This window comes from Aethalodelphis obliquidens, unplaced genomic scaffold, assembly GCF_003676395.1.
Source record: "Aethalodelphis obliquidens isolate GAN/ISIS:26980383/991018 unplaced genomic scaffold, ASM367639v1 scaffold9, whole genome shotgun sequence".
NCBI classification, from domain to species: domain Eukaryota; kingdom Metazoa; phylum Chordata; class Mammalia; order Artiodactyla; family Delphinidae; genus Aethalodelphis; species Aethalodelphis obliquidens.
In genome coordinates this window covers 29970569-29987074 of record NW_020837953.1, presented here as the reverse complement: position 1 = coordinate 29987074, position 16506 = coordinate 29970569, and the positions used below count along the sequence as shown (strand labels likewise).

Here is a 16506-nt window from a genome sequence, read left to right as displayed (position 1 = left end):
CCTTATCCCTAGCTCACCTGAACCATGATGGGTGGGAGGCTATGGGACTAGTAAACCCTTCCCCATCCCTGTGCCCGCCTACCTGCCCATCCTGCCCCCAGATCAGCTACCAGAGCATCGAGTCGTCAGACCCGGCGGTGAATGTGCCGGGCCCACGGCGTACCATCTCCAAGCTCCGCAATGAGACCTACCACGTCTTCTCCAACCTGCACCCGGGCACCACCTACCTGTTCTCCGTGCGGGCCCGCACGGGCAAAGGCTTCGGCCAGGCGGCGCTCACTGAGATCACCACCAATATCTCAGGTGAGCCCCGCCCGACCCGCCCTGGCCCCTTTGGAGGAGGCAGAGTCTCAGGGTTCCATGGGTAGGGGGTGAGGCTTCCTGGGGGTGGTGATGGAGGGCTCCTGCTGAGATAAATATACCATTTAGAGGTTGAGGTCAGGGGTCAGGGAGGATTAAATCAGAGGAGTCTAGAGACTACGATCGGTGGAATCCAAGGGCTGAGGTCAGGGGTCAGGGAAGCTCAGGTCAGAGGGAATAAGGAGGCGAAGGCTGAAGGGGAAGAGATCTGAGGACAGGGGTCAAGGAGGCTGGAGGCCTGACCTTCCTGGTCCAGTGGCTGGGCTCTGTGCTTATGTCCTGTCCCCTTCCCCAGCTCCCAGCTTTGATTATGCCGACATGCCGTCGCCGCTGGGGGAGTCTGAGAACACCATCACCGTGCTGCTGAGGCCGGCGCAGGGCCGCGGGGCGCCCATCAGGTGGGGATGCCTGCACGGAGGGGCGGGGGGTCAGGGCCATAGGGAAGAGGCCCCTCCTCTGACCCAGAGTCCCCACCCAGGCCAACTCACCCTTGTCCTTCCTCAGTCTCACACTAAGGGTTCAGAGTGTCAGGAGGAAGACATTCTGTGATCCCGGGCAGGCAGGACGCCTGCAGCCACTCCCCTCTAAGGCCGCAGGGTGCCTGGTGGTGACTGTCATGAGATCTGTGGACAACATCCAGCCTGGAGAGGGGACTGTTCAGGCCTCTCCAGAGGGCCTCCTTCTGACACCTTGGAGAAGTGAACTCTGGGGGCCTTATTTTTCCCAGCATTTTCCCTGGAGCATCCCATCCAGGGAGACACAGAGATGGGCTTTCTGGAAGGCTAGTGCAGCCAGCCAGATGGGGCCATCTCTCTGGAGTGGCCAAGAGCTTGGCCTCCTCACTTCTTTGCAGAGAAAGCTGATGCCATAGTGGCTGTTTCTGTTGGGGAGAAGGTGCTGGAGACAAGATGTGTGAGTGTGTGTGTGTGTGTGTGTGTGTGTGTGTGCGTGTGTGCACGTGTAGTGAAGACATGTGACGTGTGTGTGATGTGTGAGTGTGTATGTGAAAGAGAGTGAGCGTGTTTGTGGAATGTGTGCACATACTTCCTGTCAGCCAGACATCGTGTTAGGGACTTTACCTGCATGAGTCATGTTATCCTCGTGGCAGCCTGCGGAGTGGGTATTAGTACCCTTATTTTACATATCAGGAAACAGGCTCAGAGAGCCTGAATAATGAGCCCCCATGGCCACAGAGCTGGTAAACGATAGCGCTGGGATTTGGAAGCCAGGTTTGTCTGCAAAGCCTGTACCTTTCCTTGAAGTCACAGAGCCTCCCTGCCCCTCTGGTCCACCTCCTCCTACCATAAAGTTTCATGCACTGGGAGAGGGTGACAGCCTGCATTTGGGCATGGGAGTGTCCTCTTAAGCCCCCCAAGAAGGCAGTGGGTTTCCCAGGTGCCCTTGACACCCCTTCATTTCCTCACTCCTCCCCCCTTCCACTCTTTTCTCCTGCTTTGGCTCCCCTGTATTTGCCACTGCAAAGCCTGCCCTGGGCTGATTCCCAGACCCCAGGAAAAAGTCTGGGCATCTCAGGGGCATTTGGCATTTTGCAGGAGCCTCAGGGCCCTGTTGCCTCTGAATCTGGGAGGAGTTGGGAAACCAGCATCACCTTCTCCTTTCCTTTTCCCTTGGGGGATCCTGTGAGCAGGCCTGGTCAGCGTCTCTCAGGGATGATGATGGCAGGGCTGGGTCTGGGCGAGGCGTGGACCATGTGCGGGGGAGAGGCCTGATGGCTGTGCAACCTCGGGCACGTCCCTTCACCCCTCTGAGCCTCCCTTAGGTGTATCATGGGTATCATCCCAGATCAAGATGTGCTTCGTTCATGGCTAATGATTACTATCATCTCCTGGTGGGACTTCGGGCCAGGAGAGGCCTCACATCAGCCTGGGAAATGGAGGGTTGAGAAGGGCCTGGGCTGGTTAGTGATGGAATGAACCTGTCTGGCCCAAATCCCAGGGTGCTGGGGGTGATTCCCTCCCAACTTGGAAGCTCAAAAAAAATAGCTGGAGAGCAAGGAAAAGGCATTTCTACTTTGCCAGAGTGCAGGCTGTCAGTATGGGGTATCCCGTGCCAAGACGTGACCGAGGCTGGGACTGGAAATATTTAAATTTGTCAGCATTCATTTATTTACTCTTGGCTCTGTTCCACAGAGGATTTGGAGGAGTTCACAGCAAGGCCATTCAGTAAAGTGATGAAAATAAATAGAAACACACAAGTCGGGATCAGGAGACACAAATCAGAGGGAATACAGACCAGGGAACACAAATCAGCCATCAGGACCGGGAGATGGCAGGCTCAGAGTTGCAGTCTCGAGGCTGCCTCCGGGTTGGGAGGGTACTCGAGATGTAGGGTTAGTGTGACCTCGTTTGCCTGCTAAGTGACCAGCTCCCCCACTGGAGGGCAGTTCCAGGAAGCCTACATCCCCCAAGTGCCCGGCACAGGGCCCATGTCTGAGCTTAGTAAACACTTTCTGGATGAGTGAATGCATCATGTCTTACTCGAATTTATTGTGGCCTAGAGGGACCTGTCGGGAACCTGGTTGGAGCCTGAGGCTTGGGGTTCCCAGGCCCTGGAGGACGCATTGAGGAGTCAGGGTGGGGCTTTAGGGCTTGGTTCCCTTAAGCAGGGCTCACATTCTTTCAGCCTTAGTTACAGTAATAACAGCTGACAGGTACTGGCTGCTTGCTAAACTTGCCTCCTTCCTCACCTCTACCTTATGTAACAGTCCTGTAATCACTCCCATTTTACAGAGGAGGAAACTGAGGCCCAGGGAGCTAAAGTGACTTGCCCAACTAGTAAGAGGCAGAGCTGAGATGAGCCCTCGCCTGGGCCTGACCCCAAAGCCCACGCCCTTAGCCACCAGATGGCTCTCCCTGTTCTCTGGCAACTGTGACCACTGCGCTTCCCCCCCCCATGGCCAGTGTGTACCAGGTTATTGTGGAGGAGGAGCGGCCGCGGAGACTCCGGCGGGAGCCAGGCGGCCAGGACTGCTTCCCAGTGCCGCTGACCTTCGATGCGGCGCTGGCCCGAGGACTGGTGCACTACTTCGGGGCCGAATTGGCGGCCAGCAGTCTGCCTGAGGCCATGCCCTTCACCGTGGGTGACAACCATACCTATCGTGGCTTCTGGAACCCACCGCTTGAACCCAGGAAGGCCTACCTCATCTACTTCCAGGCAACAAGCCACCTGAAGGGGGTGAGGGGCCGGCCGGGGTGGTGGCGGGGCCGGCTGGGGGGCAGGATTGGTGACACCTTGGAGCAGGCTGCTACAGAGGCCAGAGACCCACCCCCACCAGGCACTACCCCCGTCCTGATCCCGCCCCCGCTGATGAGCCTTGCCCTCCGATAGCTCCTCCCACTCCCAGCCCCGCCCACTCACCTGAGCCCCTCCCTCCTAACCCCAGCCAGCTTCTCTCCAGCAGTACCCCCTTCTTGAACCGTTTTTCCCCAGACTCTTTTCTATCCAAGCTCCCAGCCTGGTCCCTGCTCCTGGTCTTCTATCTCAGGCTCCTCTCTCTCCGGAGGGGGTCCATCTCAGGTTCCCACTTTCACCAGAGCTTGAGGAGGCCTGGGACCCGCCTCCTCCCTGAAGCCCCGCCCTTCTCCAGGCTCCTCCCTCCTCGGGTCGCTCTTTCCCAGGCCGCCCCCCTCCTAAGGAGACCCCTGGATCTAGGCCCCACCCTCATTTCTGAGCGCCTCCCCCAACCAGCCCTCTTCCCATGCTGTTTCTTTCTGTTTCCACCCGTCTCATCCCCCTTTCCTAAGGCATTACCCTATTGCAGGCTCCTTCCCTCTTGGCCCCTCCCTCCCTGATTCCCCCCAGACCCTCTTGCCAGGTCGGGTGTCTTTAGTAACGGTCCACGCCAGAAAAGCCCTGACCAGGCCCAAGACACGCTGTCTAAGATTCCCTCTGGGGAGGGTCAGGTCTTGACTTCAGCGGTGCTGAGACCCCCATCTGTGCCTCCAGGAGACCCGGCTGAATTGCATCCGCATTGCCAGGAAAGGTAAGTGCCCCTGGGTTCAGTCCTTCAGTAGCGGGTTTCTTACTTGCTGGGCTCTGGGGAGGTGGACCCTGGGTTCCCAGGCCTGTGGGAGCAGAGGAGGGTGGTCCGGCAGGCTTGGGGGTCAGGAAACATCTCCCTTTCTTGCTCCCTATGTGCCCCACCTCAAGGTCTCCTTCTTCCAGACTGGGCAGTAGGGACAAACCCTCATCCTGCCATGGTCACAGAAGGGGCCTTGGCAGGGGCCTGGAGGAGGGTGAGCCATTATGGTCGGGCCACGGGGGTGGTGGGTACTGGACACTGAGGTCTGTATCTTCCCCCTTTCCTATGGTGGGGAGAAGTGGGGACAGCGTGGACCCTGTGGTGTAGGGATTGTCCCTGCTCCCAGATGGGGAATGTGGTTGGTTCCCCATCCTGAGATGCCCTAACCATGCCCTGGGTACATAGTTCTCTCCCCCCATTGCCTCCCAGGAGGGCAAAAAGGTGGGGTCTGAAGGCCCCACACATCCTCCATCTCCCGTCCACTGAAGGACGGGGAGGATTTGAGGAGGCAGAGAGGTGAAGGGAGCTAATATCCCTGATAGGGGCACAGGGCACGTAAAGCCTCTGCCACGGGAATGCGGAAGGTGTGAGGGATGATGAGGAGATGGATTTGATTGAAAGGTGGGACATGTGCTGAGGATGAGGGGCAGATGTTTATTCCTTGGGGCTTAAGGTGGTCCTGATCTCCCCTCTGATCCTTTGTTCTGCTTTGTTCTTCCCAGCTGCCTGCAAGGAAAGCAAACAGCCCCTGGAGGTGTCCCAGAGGTCGGAGGAGATGGGGCTCATCCTGGGCATCTGTGCAGGGGGACTTGCCGTCCTCATCCTCCTCCTGGGGGCCATTATTATTATCATCCGAAAGGGGTGAGTGAGGCCGGTGCCCTGGCCCACCGTAGGCTTCTCTCCGTCAGAGGCCTGGTGAGCAGAGAGGAGGCTGGGGGCTGGTCAGGCAGTCGCCTGGCGGGTGTGTGGAGGGCTGCCAGCCTGGGCATCAGGCCTGTGGATGGACCCAAGCCGGGTTGGGGGAAGCCCGAGACTCTGCAAATGGAGCTGCCCTAGAGTGGCTTGGCTGGAGCCCAGTTCTAGCTGGTGCCGGGTGCCACTGTCCAGGCAAGGGCACTCACTGCCGGCTGCCAAGGAGCCGTGCTGGGCGTGGGCACCGCCCTCCTGTGCCTGCTGGGCTGTTCTGATGGGGATGGTGTGGAGGTAACCTGACTTGGAATCCTCAGCCCCCCGAAGGTCTTCGGCTCTCTTGTCTGCCCTAAGCACGGGGTTGTGGTGTTGATCCTGAGGTGGGGGCAGGGCTCACTCCACTTCAAAGCAAGGACCCTCTGCGCTTCCCAGGCCCCACCTTCTCTTGGGCTCTGCTTGCCCTGGACTCTGTTACTGTTGATCCTTGAGGAGTCCTCCTGGGCCCATGACTCAGAGGAGACCTCCTTCCTGCCTGTGCCATCTCCTGGGCCTCAAAGGTCCAGTCCTTGTGTTTGTGAGGGATGCATTTTCCCAGTGCATTTTGCAGTGGGCAGAGTGAATCCCAGCATATCTTAGAATCCAGAATTTACAATTTTGGAGTTTTAGCAATCCAGGATTTGAGATTCTGAGAATCTCAGAATTTAGAATTACAGAGGCTCAGAGCCCAGAAACTGAGGGCTGCCATGTAGCTCAAGGACGTCTAGTCTAGTGGTTTTCCAGTCTTTCAAAAGCAGCAGAACCCATCTTCAAAACACCAAATAAACCTCTCCTGGGAGCTCAGTAAATGGAGCAGCTGAAGGCTGAGCCTCGGGTTGGAGCCGAGTGGGGACTTCTGAGACCCCTCTGCTTTCCCTCCCCACCCTACCGCATTCCCTACCAGGCAGCCCCAGGACACTGTGGTTCAAGCCCCTAATTGAGGGATGGAGATGCTGAGGCCCAGAAGGGGCATGGACCTGCCCAAGGTCACCCAGGGAGCCAGAGGCAGAGCCTGCTCCGCCTTCTCCCCGCCTGGGCTCTGCCTTCTGTAGCCCTTGCTGCTGCCAGGCTGGGCACACATGGGTGTGTTGGCTCTGTGTCTCTGGGATGCCAGGAGCAGATAAGCGGGATCCAGGGAGATGAGGGAGAACTGGCCAGGGCCCCCTTGCCTGAGGCCAGGCAATGATAGGAGAAAAACTCTCCTAGAGAGTCTGGGGTTGGGGCATGCCACCGATGGGGTGGCGTGGGGATGTCCGGTCCAGAATGCTGGGCTCTGATTTTTCCCTTCCCGTAGTCCCTGTACAGATTCCTGAGACAAAATATTTTAAACTATCATTTAATGAATATTACTCTGTGCCAGGAGTTCTATACACATCAGCCATTAGAACAGGAGTTATCAAGCACCTCTGGGACTCAGAATACATCAGAGAATTTTTCCTTCTTGGATCCTGGCCCACGAAGCAGGTCTAAGTCCCTTAGACAGGTCAGGAAACTATCATTCAGCGACTTGCCCATGTCACTTGGCTAAGTGGCAGGTCCTGACTGAACCCAGGCCTGACTGCAAAGCCCATCCTCCTCACGGCTGGGCACGTGAAGGGCCTCACCGCAACTGGCACACAGTAGATTCCTGTAAGTGGCAAGGCCCTGGGGGCTGGGTAGTGGTGCAGATAGAGAGGGCTGTAAGGGAGGGGTCAGATCTTGGGGGTTGCAGGTGGTATTTAAGACTCTAGAAATTTACCCTCAAGGGAATATTGGCAATGTAGGGGATGTTACCCACCCCTGCAGAGAGAGCGCCAGGCTCAGGAGAGGATGGGTCAGAGATGCTGCCAGAGCCTCACTAGGAAACCCTCCACTTTATGCAGCTGCTACTGGAAGCCTCTAGGATCCACCCCACCCCCCACCCCCCTGCCCCTCCTTAGGTCGTCTAAAAGCCATTCGGTCCCATTCTGTAGGACCTCGCTGCATCCCCCGACTCCTGCCCGACCTTCAGGGTCCACTGTGCTCCTGAGGGCTCCCCTAGTCTGCATTGTGGGGCGCCATGGGACAGAGCAGCTCTGGCAGGGATGAGGGTGTTCAGATCAACCTGGGGTACAGATGTAATGGACAGATTAGGAGGTTGCGGAGGGAGGGCAGCTCCCAATTAGCCCCCGTGTACCCAGGTCCGCCCTGCGGACAGTGAGGCTGGATGCACCTGCCCTGGGGAACTCGGGGGTGCCCCTCGCCGGTTGGATCCCTTGGTTCCGCTTCCAGAGACCCTCCCCACATCCCTTTGCAGCCCTCCCCCCCCCCCCCCAACCCCGCACTTCATTCACGGCTTGCAGCGCTTTGCTCAGTATTTCTCTTCCCTGCTGGACTGAGAGCTTGCATGGGGGTGGAGGAAGTTCTGTCTTGTTGGCTGTGTGTCCCCAGGGTCTGGCCCAGGGGACTTGGGTCCTCCTGAACCGCCCCTGCCAACCCAGCAGGAGGAGGGGGCAGGGAAGGGCTGAGCGCGTGCTTGCCGTGGGGAGATTATTATTAACCTCACTTGTTTAGAGGAGGAAATGGAAGCTCATAAAGGTGGAGTTCTTTTATTTAGTTTTCCTCATTTACTGATTACTCAATTCAATAAAATATCTCGGGAATATAACGTGCTGGGCATTGTCCTGGGCCCTGGGGATCCAGTGGTGGCAAACGCGACCAAGATGCTGTCGTCCTGTGCTTTGTGGTTATAAGCGGGGGGCCTGGCATTAAACTAGAAAAAGCACAAATGCGTAATTACAAATTGTGAAAAGACCAGGGTGTCGGGGTGGGGGGCAGAGAGAAGGTAAAGGGGGACGTAATGTAGTTGGTGACTGTGGGGGACCCCTTAGGGAAGGCTCTTTTAAAGTCATGATATTTCAGCTGATACCAGAAGAACACCACTCCTTCATCCCCTCCTCCCACCCCTCAGGGCCTCTGTGAACAGCTCAGGGCCCTGGACCCCTCCTCTGTCCCTGGGGTGGGTGACATGCTGTGTGACCTCGAGCCAATCTCCTGCCCTGGCTGGGCCTCAGTCTTCCCCTCCGCTCTCCTTCCCTTCCCTCCCCCATGATGGGTGACGTGGGGCAGGTGAGTGGAGGACCCTGGAGGGGGCCTGGACGGGGCCGCAGGGGGAGCTGGCTCTGGGGGCAGGGTCCTGGGCCTGCTCTGGACTCTCGCTGACCCCCAAGAGCCCCAGGCAGACCGTGACTCTCTGGGACCGGCTTCCCCACCTGGGAGCTGGGAATCAGACCTGCCCCCACTCCTCGCTGCTGGTACCTGGCAGTCAGGTCAGGGCTCTTGACCCCCCCTGTGCTCTGGGTGCCCGTGAGGGGGTGACCCGGCTCCTTTCATGGACCCCACACCCAGGGGCAGTCTGGGTGGGTGACGAGGCCGCAGTGTCCCCTGCCCTGGCCACTTGTTCCCTCCCAGGCACAGGTGCGTGCAGAGGGCTGTCCCGTCAGGGGCAGAGGGACCTGCAGGGGTGGGCGGCACGGGGACCGCAGTGGGGACTGTCTGCAGGGGAGAGTGCGGCAGTTACCTTGAGTGTGTGAGTGGGGGTGTCCGTGTGTGTGAGCGCAGGCATCTGTGTGTGAGCGTGTGTTTGTGTATGTACCTGTGTGTGTCAGTGTGTGTGTTTGAATACATGTGTACGAGTGTCTGCATGTGTGTAAATATCTGTGTTTGTAAGTGCATGAGTGTGTCATTGTGTTGCTGTGTATGAGCGTGTGTATCCAGATGAGTGTGTCTGCATATGTGAGCGTGCAGTGCGTTTCTCTTTGTGAACGCATGTGTGTATGACTGTGTGTGAAAGCTCTGCTTCCCTCCAGGCCCTTTCCCCACCTCCTTCTCACTCCAGCAGTGGGCTTGGGGAAGGTTCTAGAAGGGACCTTGGGTCCTGGTCCTCAGAGACTGAGCCCGGCCAGCCCTTGGGTCAAGGAAGGCCCTTCTGACCTGTCGGTTCCCGGCCAACCCCGTCCCCGGCACGGAAAGCACCAGGCCCCTCCCTGCTGGGGGTGCTGCCCTGGGCCCGGCCTGGGGAAGGACCGTGGCCCACCTGTGCTGTTCTCTTTGCACGCTGCCAGGAGAGACCACTATGCCTACTCCTACTACCCGTAAGTAGCGCACCTGCCTCAGAGCACCGCCCCTCCTGGGGAGCCCCTGCCCCCACCCCGGCCTGGCCTGGCATCAGCCCCTCCTCCACGGCCACCCTGTCTCTGAGCTTCCCTCCTCTGCTCTGTCTCTCCTCTCCCTGTTGTCCTCCTGCGTGGAGGTCAGGAGAGCTGGCTTTGTGGTCAGGGTCTCAGGTTCAGACCTGGCTCTGCTGAGCCACCCCAGGCAAGTCACTCGACCTCCCTGAGCCTCTGTGTCCTCTCGCCCCCGAGGCAGCCCCTTGTGTCTTGAGCCACTCCTGCTGGGTGGGACCTCCTGACGTCAGACTGCAGTCCGCGTCCAGGAAGGTCCTCACCCGGGTCCCACTCTGGATCCACAGCTCTGTGCATGTGTGTGGGGCAGACAGATGGCAGCTCTCCATACGGTGCACGCCGCTCCCAGGGTGCCACCAGCCCTTCTCCAGCTGGTGACCCCAGCTCCTCAGACCCACCATTTCCTGGGCACCTCCCCTGGGCTCAGTTCTTCACACAGAATTCGCACAACAACCCTGAGAAGAGGCACTGTGATCACCCCATTTTACTGATGAGGAAACTGAGGCTCAGGGAGGTTAGGGACTCCTCAGAGGCCACAGGACAGGCAGAGCTGGGGTTACAACCCAGGCCCCGTCGGACTCCACGGTCTGTCCATGCTGCTCTGTTTCCTGCCTCTGTGATCGCTGACCCTGCAAGCCTTCCAGAACATTCCCCTTACCTGTGCTTGTCCCTGCCTTGCACAGCAGGCTCAGGTGGCCCAGGGCCAGCCCAGAGGATGGTGGTCTCTCACCTCCTCCCTGGACCCTCTTCTTGCATCGAAGTCACCCACCATCACACTGGCTTTTCCAGCAACCACACCCCCATCAACTCACATGGAGCCTCCAGCTCGGCTTTTCCAGGAGCTGCTGACAAGGCAGCTCGCCCTCCCTCTCTACTTTGCAGCTAATTTTGAACCTAATGCAGAACTTTTCCAAGTGTCCATGTTACGTGGCATCTGCTTGATCTCACCCTGAGAAGGGCTGGAGGCCTCAGTGCGAGGTGTCCCTCCTGGCTGTGTCTGTGGAGCTGGTTGGTTGGTGTTTCAGGTTCTTCTTCCAAGTGGACCAGGAGGTCTGGGTGGGACCAGAGCCCTGGGGTACACCCCTGCAGACCTTCTAGGCCGGTATCCATGGTGACAGGCCCTCCTTGGGCACCATTGTTCAGCCAGCTTGACGGGCTGTCCTCTGTCTTCCCTGTGGTTGCTGGTGTCTGACCTGTCCCTCCCTCCGTCTCCTTCCCTCTCTCTCTCCCCTTGTCATTGTCCCTTTACTCTCCTCCTCCTCTGTCAGTCCTCTTGCCTCTTCTCCCTCCTCACCTCCCTTCCTCCTCCACCTTCTCTCTTATGTTGATGGTCAAGGTCACAGCCACAGAGGCTTCTTCTCACCTGCCCCCAAAGGGGTCTTTGGCTCTGCCCTGGGCCACAGTGAGGGTGATGCCCAGAGCCCGCGGGTGGGGCTGGGAGCTGGAGGCCTGGGCCTGCTGAGCCATCTCTTGTCCAGACTGGGAAGGCCGCACCCACCGCAGTGCACGGCAGCACTGGTCCCCAGCGTGGACACAGAGCCATCTTAGCACAGGAAGGACGTCGAGGTCCTGGCAGGAGGGGCACCCAGAGGTCATCCTGTCCCCCTTGGGCCCCAGGCGGCTCTTGAGCCAGGAGGGGCTGAGTGGAGTTTACCTGTTTGTCTGGGGGAATCCCTGCACTGGCCTCTTCATCTCCATGGATGACCAGTGTCCCTGAGCCCGCGTGACCCGGAAGTCCTCTCTCAGGTCTGCCCCACACCTTGCACTCTGTAGGGCCTAGAGGTAAACGGCTCTCTCGTCCCGAGCCTTCCCTGTGATTGGGCCCTGGCTCTTCTCCAGTCTCAGCGCAGGTCCCAGGTCCTTTCCCTTTGCCTGCTGCGCAGCCCCTTGGTCTTGGAGCTGTGGCCCTTGCCTCCCCACCCCGTCCTCCCTCCCACTTTCCTCCGAGTTCCCTGGGGTCACAAACGGCCATCCTCATCTGTAAAGCTGGGCTGCAGGCCTGGGCTGTGTGTGGCCCCTGCCCAGGGGCTCTCCAGAAGCTCTGCCCTCTCGGGAGGGGCCGGGGCCTCTCGCCTTCTCTCTCTGCTGCTGCTGGTGGCTGGATGGACTGGTGGGCAGTGACGGGAATAGGGACCCTGCGTGGATTTCTTTACAAGTCTGGTGTGGCCTGTGGTGCAACCATCCTGGGGGTTCTGGGGGTTAAGAAGAAGTCATGGTTGGAGTCATTCTGCGCCCAGTGAAAACTTATGAGACTGACCGAGTACTAGCCAGACTCTGCCATGAAGGAGTGTAGTCCAACCCCACTGCAGGAGGAAGAGTTCCCAGGGCAGCTGTGTGGTGAGGACGGAGGAAGGAAGGTTACCTACGGGACTTGCTGGGGCTGGAGCTGGGGCAGGCGTCTCCCTTGTTTGGGGTGCAGTGACTGTCTGCCGTGCCACCAGAATAGTCACCGGAGTGACTTTCCTCCCCTTTCCCGAGCCCTCGGGGCCAGTGAGAGTTAGGAGGCGGATCCCAGCCTGAGGCCGCTGGTGTTCCATCCCTTGCTGTCAGCAGAGGTCCCCAGGACAGGGACCCTGCCCAGGCCCTCTTGGGGGAGGCAGCAGCTCACTGGGTCTGGTGGGCAAAGGATGGAGGCAGAGCCCCCTCAGCATCCAGAGATGCTTCTAGACTGGCTCCTGGCCTCAAGGCCCCCTGACTGCCAGACTTCCCCATCCACCTCTGGCTGCTGTCCTGCCCAGCTGAGCACCCATGTCTCCCATCAACCTTCCTCTGCAGGAAGCCAGTGAACATGACCAAGGCCACGGTCAACTACCGCCAGGAGAAGACCCACATGATGAGTGCCGTGGACCGGAGCTTCACGGACCAGAGCACCTTGCAGGAGGATGAGCGGCTGGGCCTCTCCTTCATGGACGGCCATGGCTACAGCCCCCGGGGTGAGTGCCCGGCCCTTCCTCGTGGCCCCCAGGCACTCCTCCCCCAGACTTCTGAGCCAACAGCCCAGAGCCCCACATCAGATGATTCTGTAACACCCCGAACCAACAGTACTAAGCATCCTGCTGGGTACCAGCACTGGCCCTGGGAACACAGAGAAGGCACAGGTATTATCTTTGTACTGGAGGAGCTTTAAGAAAATTGAGGACTTAGACACAGATTCATCCAAGAGGAGTGCGAGTTCATAAGTTAATTGTGGGAAGAGTTCTGGGGACTCAGAGGAGGGAGCGCTGCTGTGGGATCAAAACAGTCTCTTTCCTGCTGTGTGAGAGGAAGTGCTTGGGAGTCAGACCTCACTTTGCATCTCAGATCCCCTTAGGTGCATGACCTGGGGCAAGTGGCTTAATCTCTCTGGATGTCTGCTTCCTCAAGTATAAAATGAGGGTAAAGATAATCTCTGCTGGTAGGGCTGCTGGAAGACTAAATAAGAGAATGTGTGCACATCATTTAGTGCTGTACCTGGCCTGCAGGGAGCGTATAGTGAGTCAGCTGTATATGCTAGGAACTCGTCATAAATTGCTTCATCACATGTCTTTTTATTCTACTTAGTGCTGATTTGGACAAAAAATAACATTTATGAAAATCATAAAGTCATAATAATACACCAAACACCGGTGAACCCCGCTGGTGAATTTGAACGTCACCTGGGTGCCCCTTCCATATCCCCTACCTCCCTCTTACGTGTAAATATTCCCCTGAAATTTATGTTTATAACTTTCTTGCCTTTTTGGGAGTAATTTTACCATATGTGCATGTGTCCCCAAACAGTGCATTATATAATTTTGCTCGTTTTCGAGCTTGATAGAAATGAAATTGCTCTCTATTTTTCAACACAACCCCATGTTTCCAGTATTTACCCAGGTGGAAGTTTTGCTGTAGTTCATTTATTTTCTCTGATGTATAGCTTTCCACTGTATGAATATATCACAATTTATTTCTTCATTCTGGCATCCATAGGCATTTGATTTGTTCCTAGTTTTCTTGTTATTACAAATGCGGCTGCTGTGAACATTCTTAAATGAGTCTCCAGATGCACCTGCACAGCAGATTCTGGAAGTAGAACTGCTGGATTATAAAGTATGTGCTTGTGCTGCTTTATAAAACGTGTCAAATTGTTTTCCAAAGTGTCTTTGCCTGTGTTCACTCCGAGCAGCAGGGTGTAAGTTTCCATTGCTCCACATCAAGATCAAAATTTGCCAGGCTTCTTCACTTTTGTCAAACTAGTTTGTATAAGATGGTAATTCTCTATAGTCTTAATTTACATTTCTCTGATTACTAGCGAGGTTGAATATATTTGCAAATCATCATTGGCCATTCAGGTTTCTTCTTCCATAAAATGCCTGTTCATGTTTTTTACCTAATTTTCTGTTCGGTTTTCTGTTGCTATCTTAGTGGTTTTTAGGAGTTCTTTATATATTTGGGATGAGACTCATTTGTCCCTTATGAATTGCAAATATCTTCTCCCAATTTGTGGCTCATCTTTGCAGGTTATTTATAGTATCTTTGGATGAACAGATTTTTATTTCAATTCAGTCAAGTTCATCAATCTTTTCCTTTTTGATTTCTATTTTTTGTGCTTGCTTAAAGAATTCTTCCTTATGTAAGGTCGTAAGATATTTTTTACTTTTTTCTAAAACTTTTAATATTTTGCATTTCACATTTAAATCTTTATCCATCTGTAGTTGATTTTTGTATGTGATATGAATTAAGGATTTTATTTTTTCTATAGGGAAAACCAACTGTCCCAGAATGAGGTATTATGGTTCATATTTTCACCACTGATTTGCAGTGCCACCCTTATCATATATCACATTCCCATACATATAGGGATTGTGTTTTGGCTCCCTATTCTCTTTCATCGGCCCGTTTGGTGATTCCTGTACCGATAGCAAACTAGCTATCTAGGTCTTGATTTTTGACACATCAAGCCCTCCCAACTTAGTTCTTCATCAAGGGTGTCTTGGCTCTATTTGCGCTCATTCTCTTACAGATTTTAGAATCATCTTTGCAAGTTCCTTGGAAAACCTTGTTGGATGAATTTGCTTTGACTCTTTGGATCAGTTTTCATTTTCTAAAACTGAAACTCTGTATCCATTAAACGCCCCTTTCCCTACCTTCTCAGCCCCTGGCAACCGCCATTCTACTTTCTGTCTCTATGACTTTGATTACTCTATCTCATATTAAGTGGAATCATACGGGTACTTGTCTTTAGGGACTGGCTTATTTCCATTAGCATAATGTACTCAAGGTTCATCCATGTTGTAGCATCTTTCAGAATTGACTTTGTTTTCTTAAGTGTTTTTTAAAATTGCTTTTTACAAAATATTTTATTTATTAAAAAAAATTTTGGGGCCACGCCGCACAGCATGTGGGATCTTTAGTCCCCCAAGCAGGGATCGAATCTGTACCCCCTGCAGTGGAAGCACAGAGTCCTAACCACTGGACCGCCGGGGAATTCCCAGAATTCCCTTTCTTTTTAAGGCTGAATAATATTTCATTGTATGTATACACATACTTTTCTTATCCGTTTGTCTGTTGATGGACACTTGGGTTGCTTCCATGTTTTAGCTCTTGTGAATAATGCTACTATGAACATGGATGTATACAAATATCTCTTTGGGGCCCTGCTTTCAATACTTTTGGGTATATACCCAGAAATGGAATTGCTGGATCATATAGTAGTTCTATTTTTAATTTTTTGAGGAACTGCCATACTGTTTTCCACAGTGGATGCACCATTTTACACTCCCACCAATAGTGTACAAGGGTTCCAGGTTTCCCCACATCCTTGCCAGCACTAGTTTTCTGTTCAAGATAGTTTTTTTTATAGCAGCCATCGTAATGGATGTGAGATGGTATCTCATAGTTCTGATTTGCATTTCCCTAATGCTGAATGATGTGATGTTAGGCATCTTTTCATGTGTTTATTGGCCGTTTGTGTATTTTATCTGGAGAATTTTTGAATTGGGTTGTTTGTCCTTTTGTTGTTGAGTTTTAGGAGTTCTGTATATATTCTGGATATTAATCCTTATCAGATGAACAATTTACAAATACTTTATCTCATAGTGTGGGTTGCCTTTTTACTCTGCAGATAGTGTCTTTTGATGAACAAATGTTTACGTTTTGTTGTAGTCCATTTTGTCTTTTTTTCTCTTTTGTTGCTTATGCCTTTGGTGTCCATAGCCCAGAAATCCTTGCCAAATCTGATGTCATGAAACGTTTGCCCTATGTTTTCTTCTAAGAGTTTTATAGTTTTGGGTCTTACATTTAGGTCTTTAGTCTTTTTTGAGTTAAGTTTTGTGTATGGTGTTAGATAAGGGCCCAACTTCATTCTTTTGCATATGGATGTCCAGTTTTCCCAGCATAAATGGTATTGATACATTTTTAGAATATCATATTTCTAAGTATTGGTCATATAGAGAAATGCAGTTGATTTTTATATGTATAGATGTTTATCTTATAACCATACACCTTGATAAACTCTTTTTTTTATTGAAGTATAGTTGGTTTAGTTTCAGGTATATAATATAGTGATTTGATATTTTTATAGATTATACACCATACAAAGTTATTACATATTATTGACTATATTCCCTGTGCTGTATATTATATCCCTGTGACTACTTTATTTTATCACTGGTAGCTTGTACCTCTTAATCCTCTTCATCTGTTTTGCCCATCCTCCCACCCGTCTCCCCTCGGGCAGCCACTAATTTGTTCTCCATATCTGTGAGTCTGTTTCTGTTTTGTTATATTTGTCTATTTGTTTGGCTTTTTAGATTCTACACATAAGTGAAAACATACAATATTTGTCTTTCTCTGTCTGATTTATTTCACTAAGCATAATACCCTCCAGGTCCATCCATGTTGTCACAAATGGCAAGATTTCATTCTTTTTTATGGCTGAGTAATATTCCATTGTGTGTGTGTGTGTGTGTGTGTGTGTGTGTGTGTGTGTGTGTGTGT

The 16506-nt window shown here is 53.8% G+C and overlaps 1 protein-coding gene across 2 annotated transcripts in view; it reads left to right on the top strand.

Moving 5' to 3' along the window:
• The window catches only part of PTPRU (protein tyrosine phosphatase receptor type U), an 83940-nt gene that overhangs the window by 39944 nt on the left and 27490 nt on the right, over positions 1 to 16506 (top strand). For both annotated transcript variants that reach the window (XM_027109392.1, XM_027109391.1), the window contains exons 10-15: positions 102 to 303; positions 656 to 758; positions 3282 to 3555; positions 4327 to 4363; positions 5125 to 5263; positions 12325 to 12482. In XM_027109392.1, the coding sequence (XP_026965193.1) occupies positions 102 to 303; positions 656 to 758; positions 3282 to 3555; positions 4327 to 4363; positions 5125 to 5263; positions 12325 to 12482 (913 nt within the window). The remainder of the gene's footprint in view (positions 1 to 101; positions 304 to 655; positions 759 to 3281; positions 3556 to 4326; positions 4364 to 5124; positions 5264 to 12324; positions 12483 to 16506) is intronic.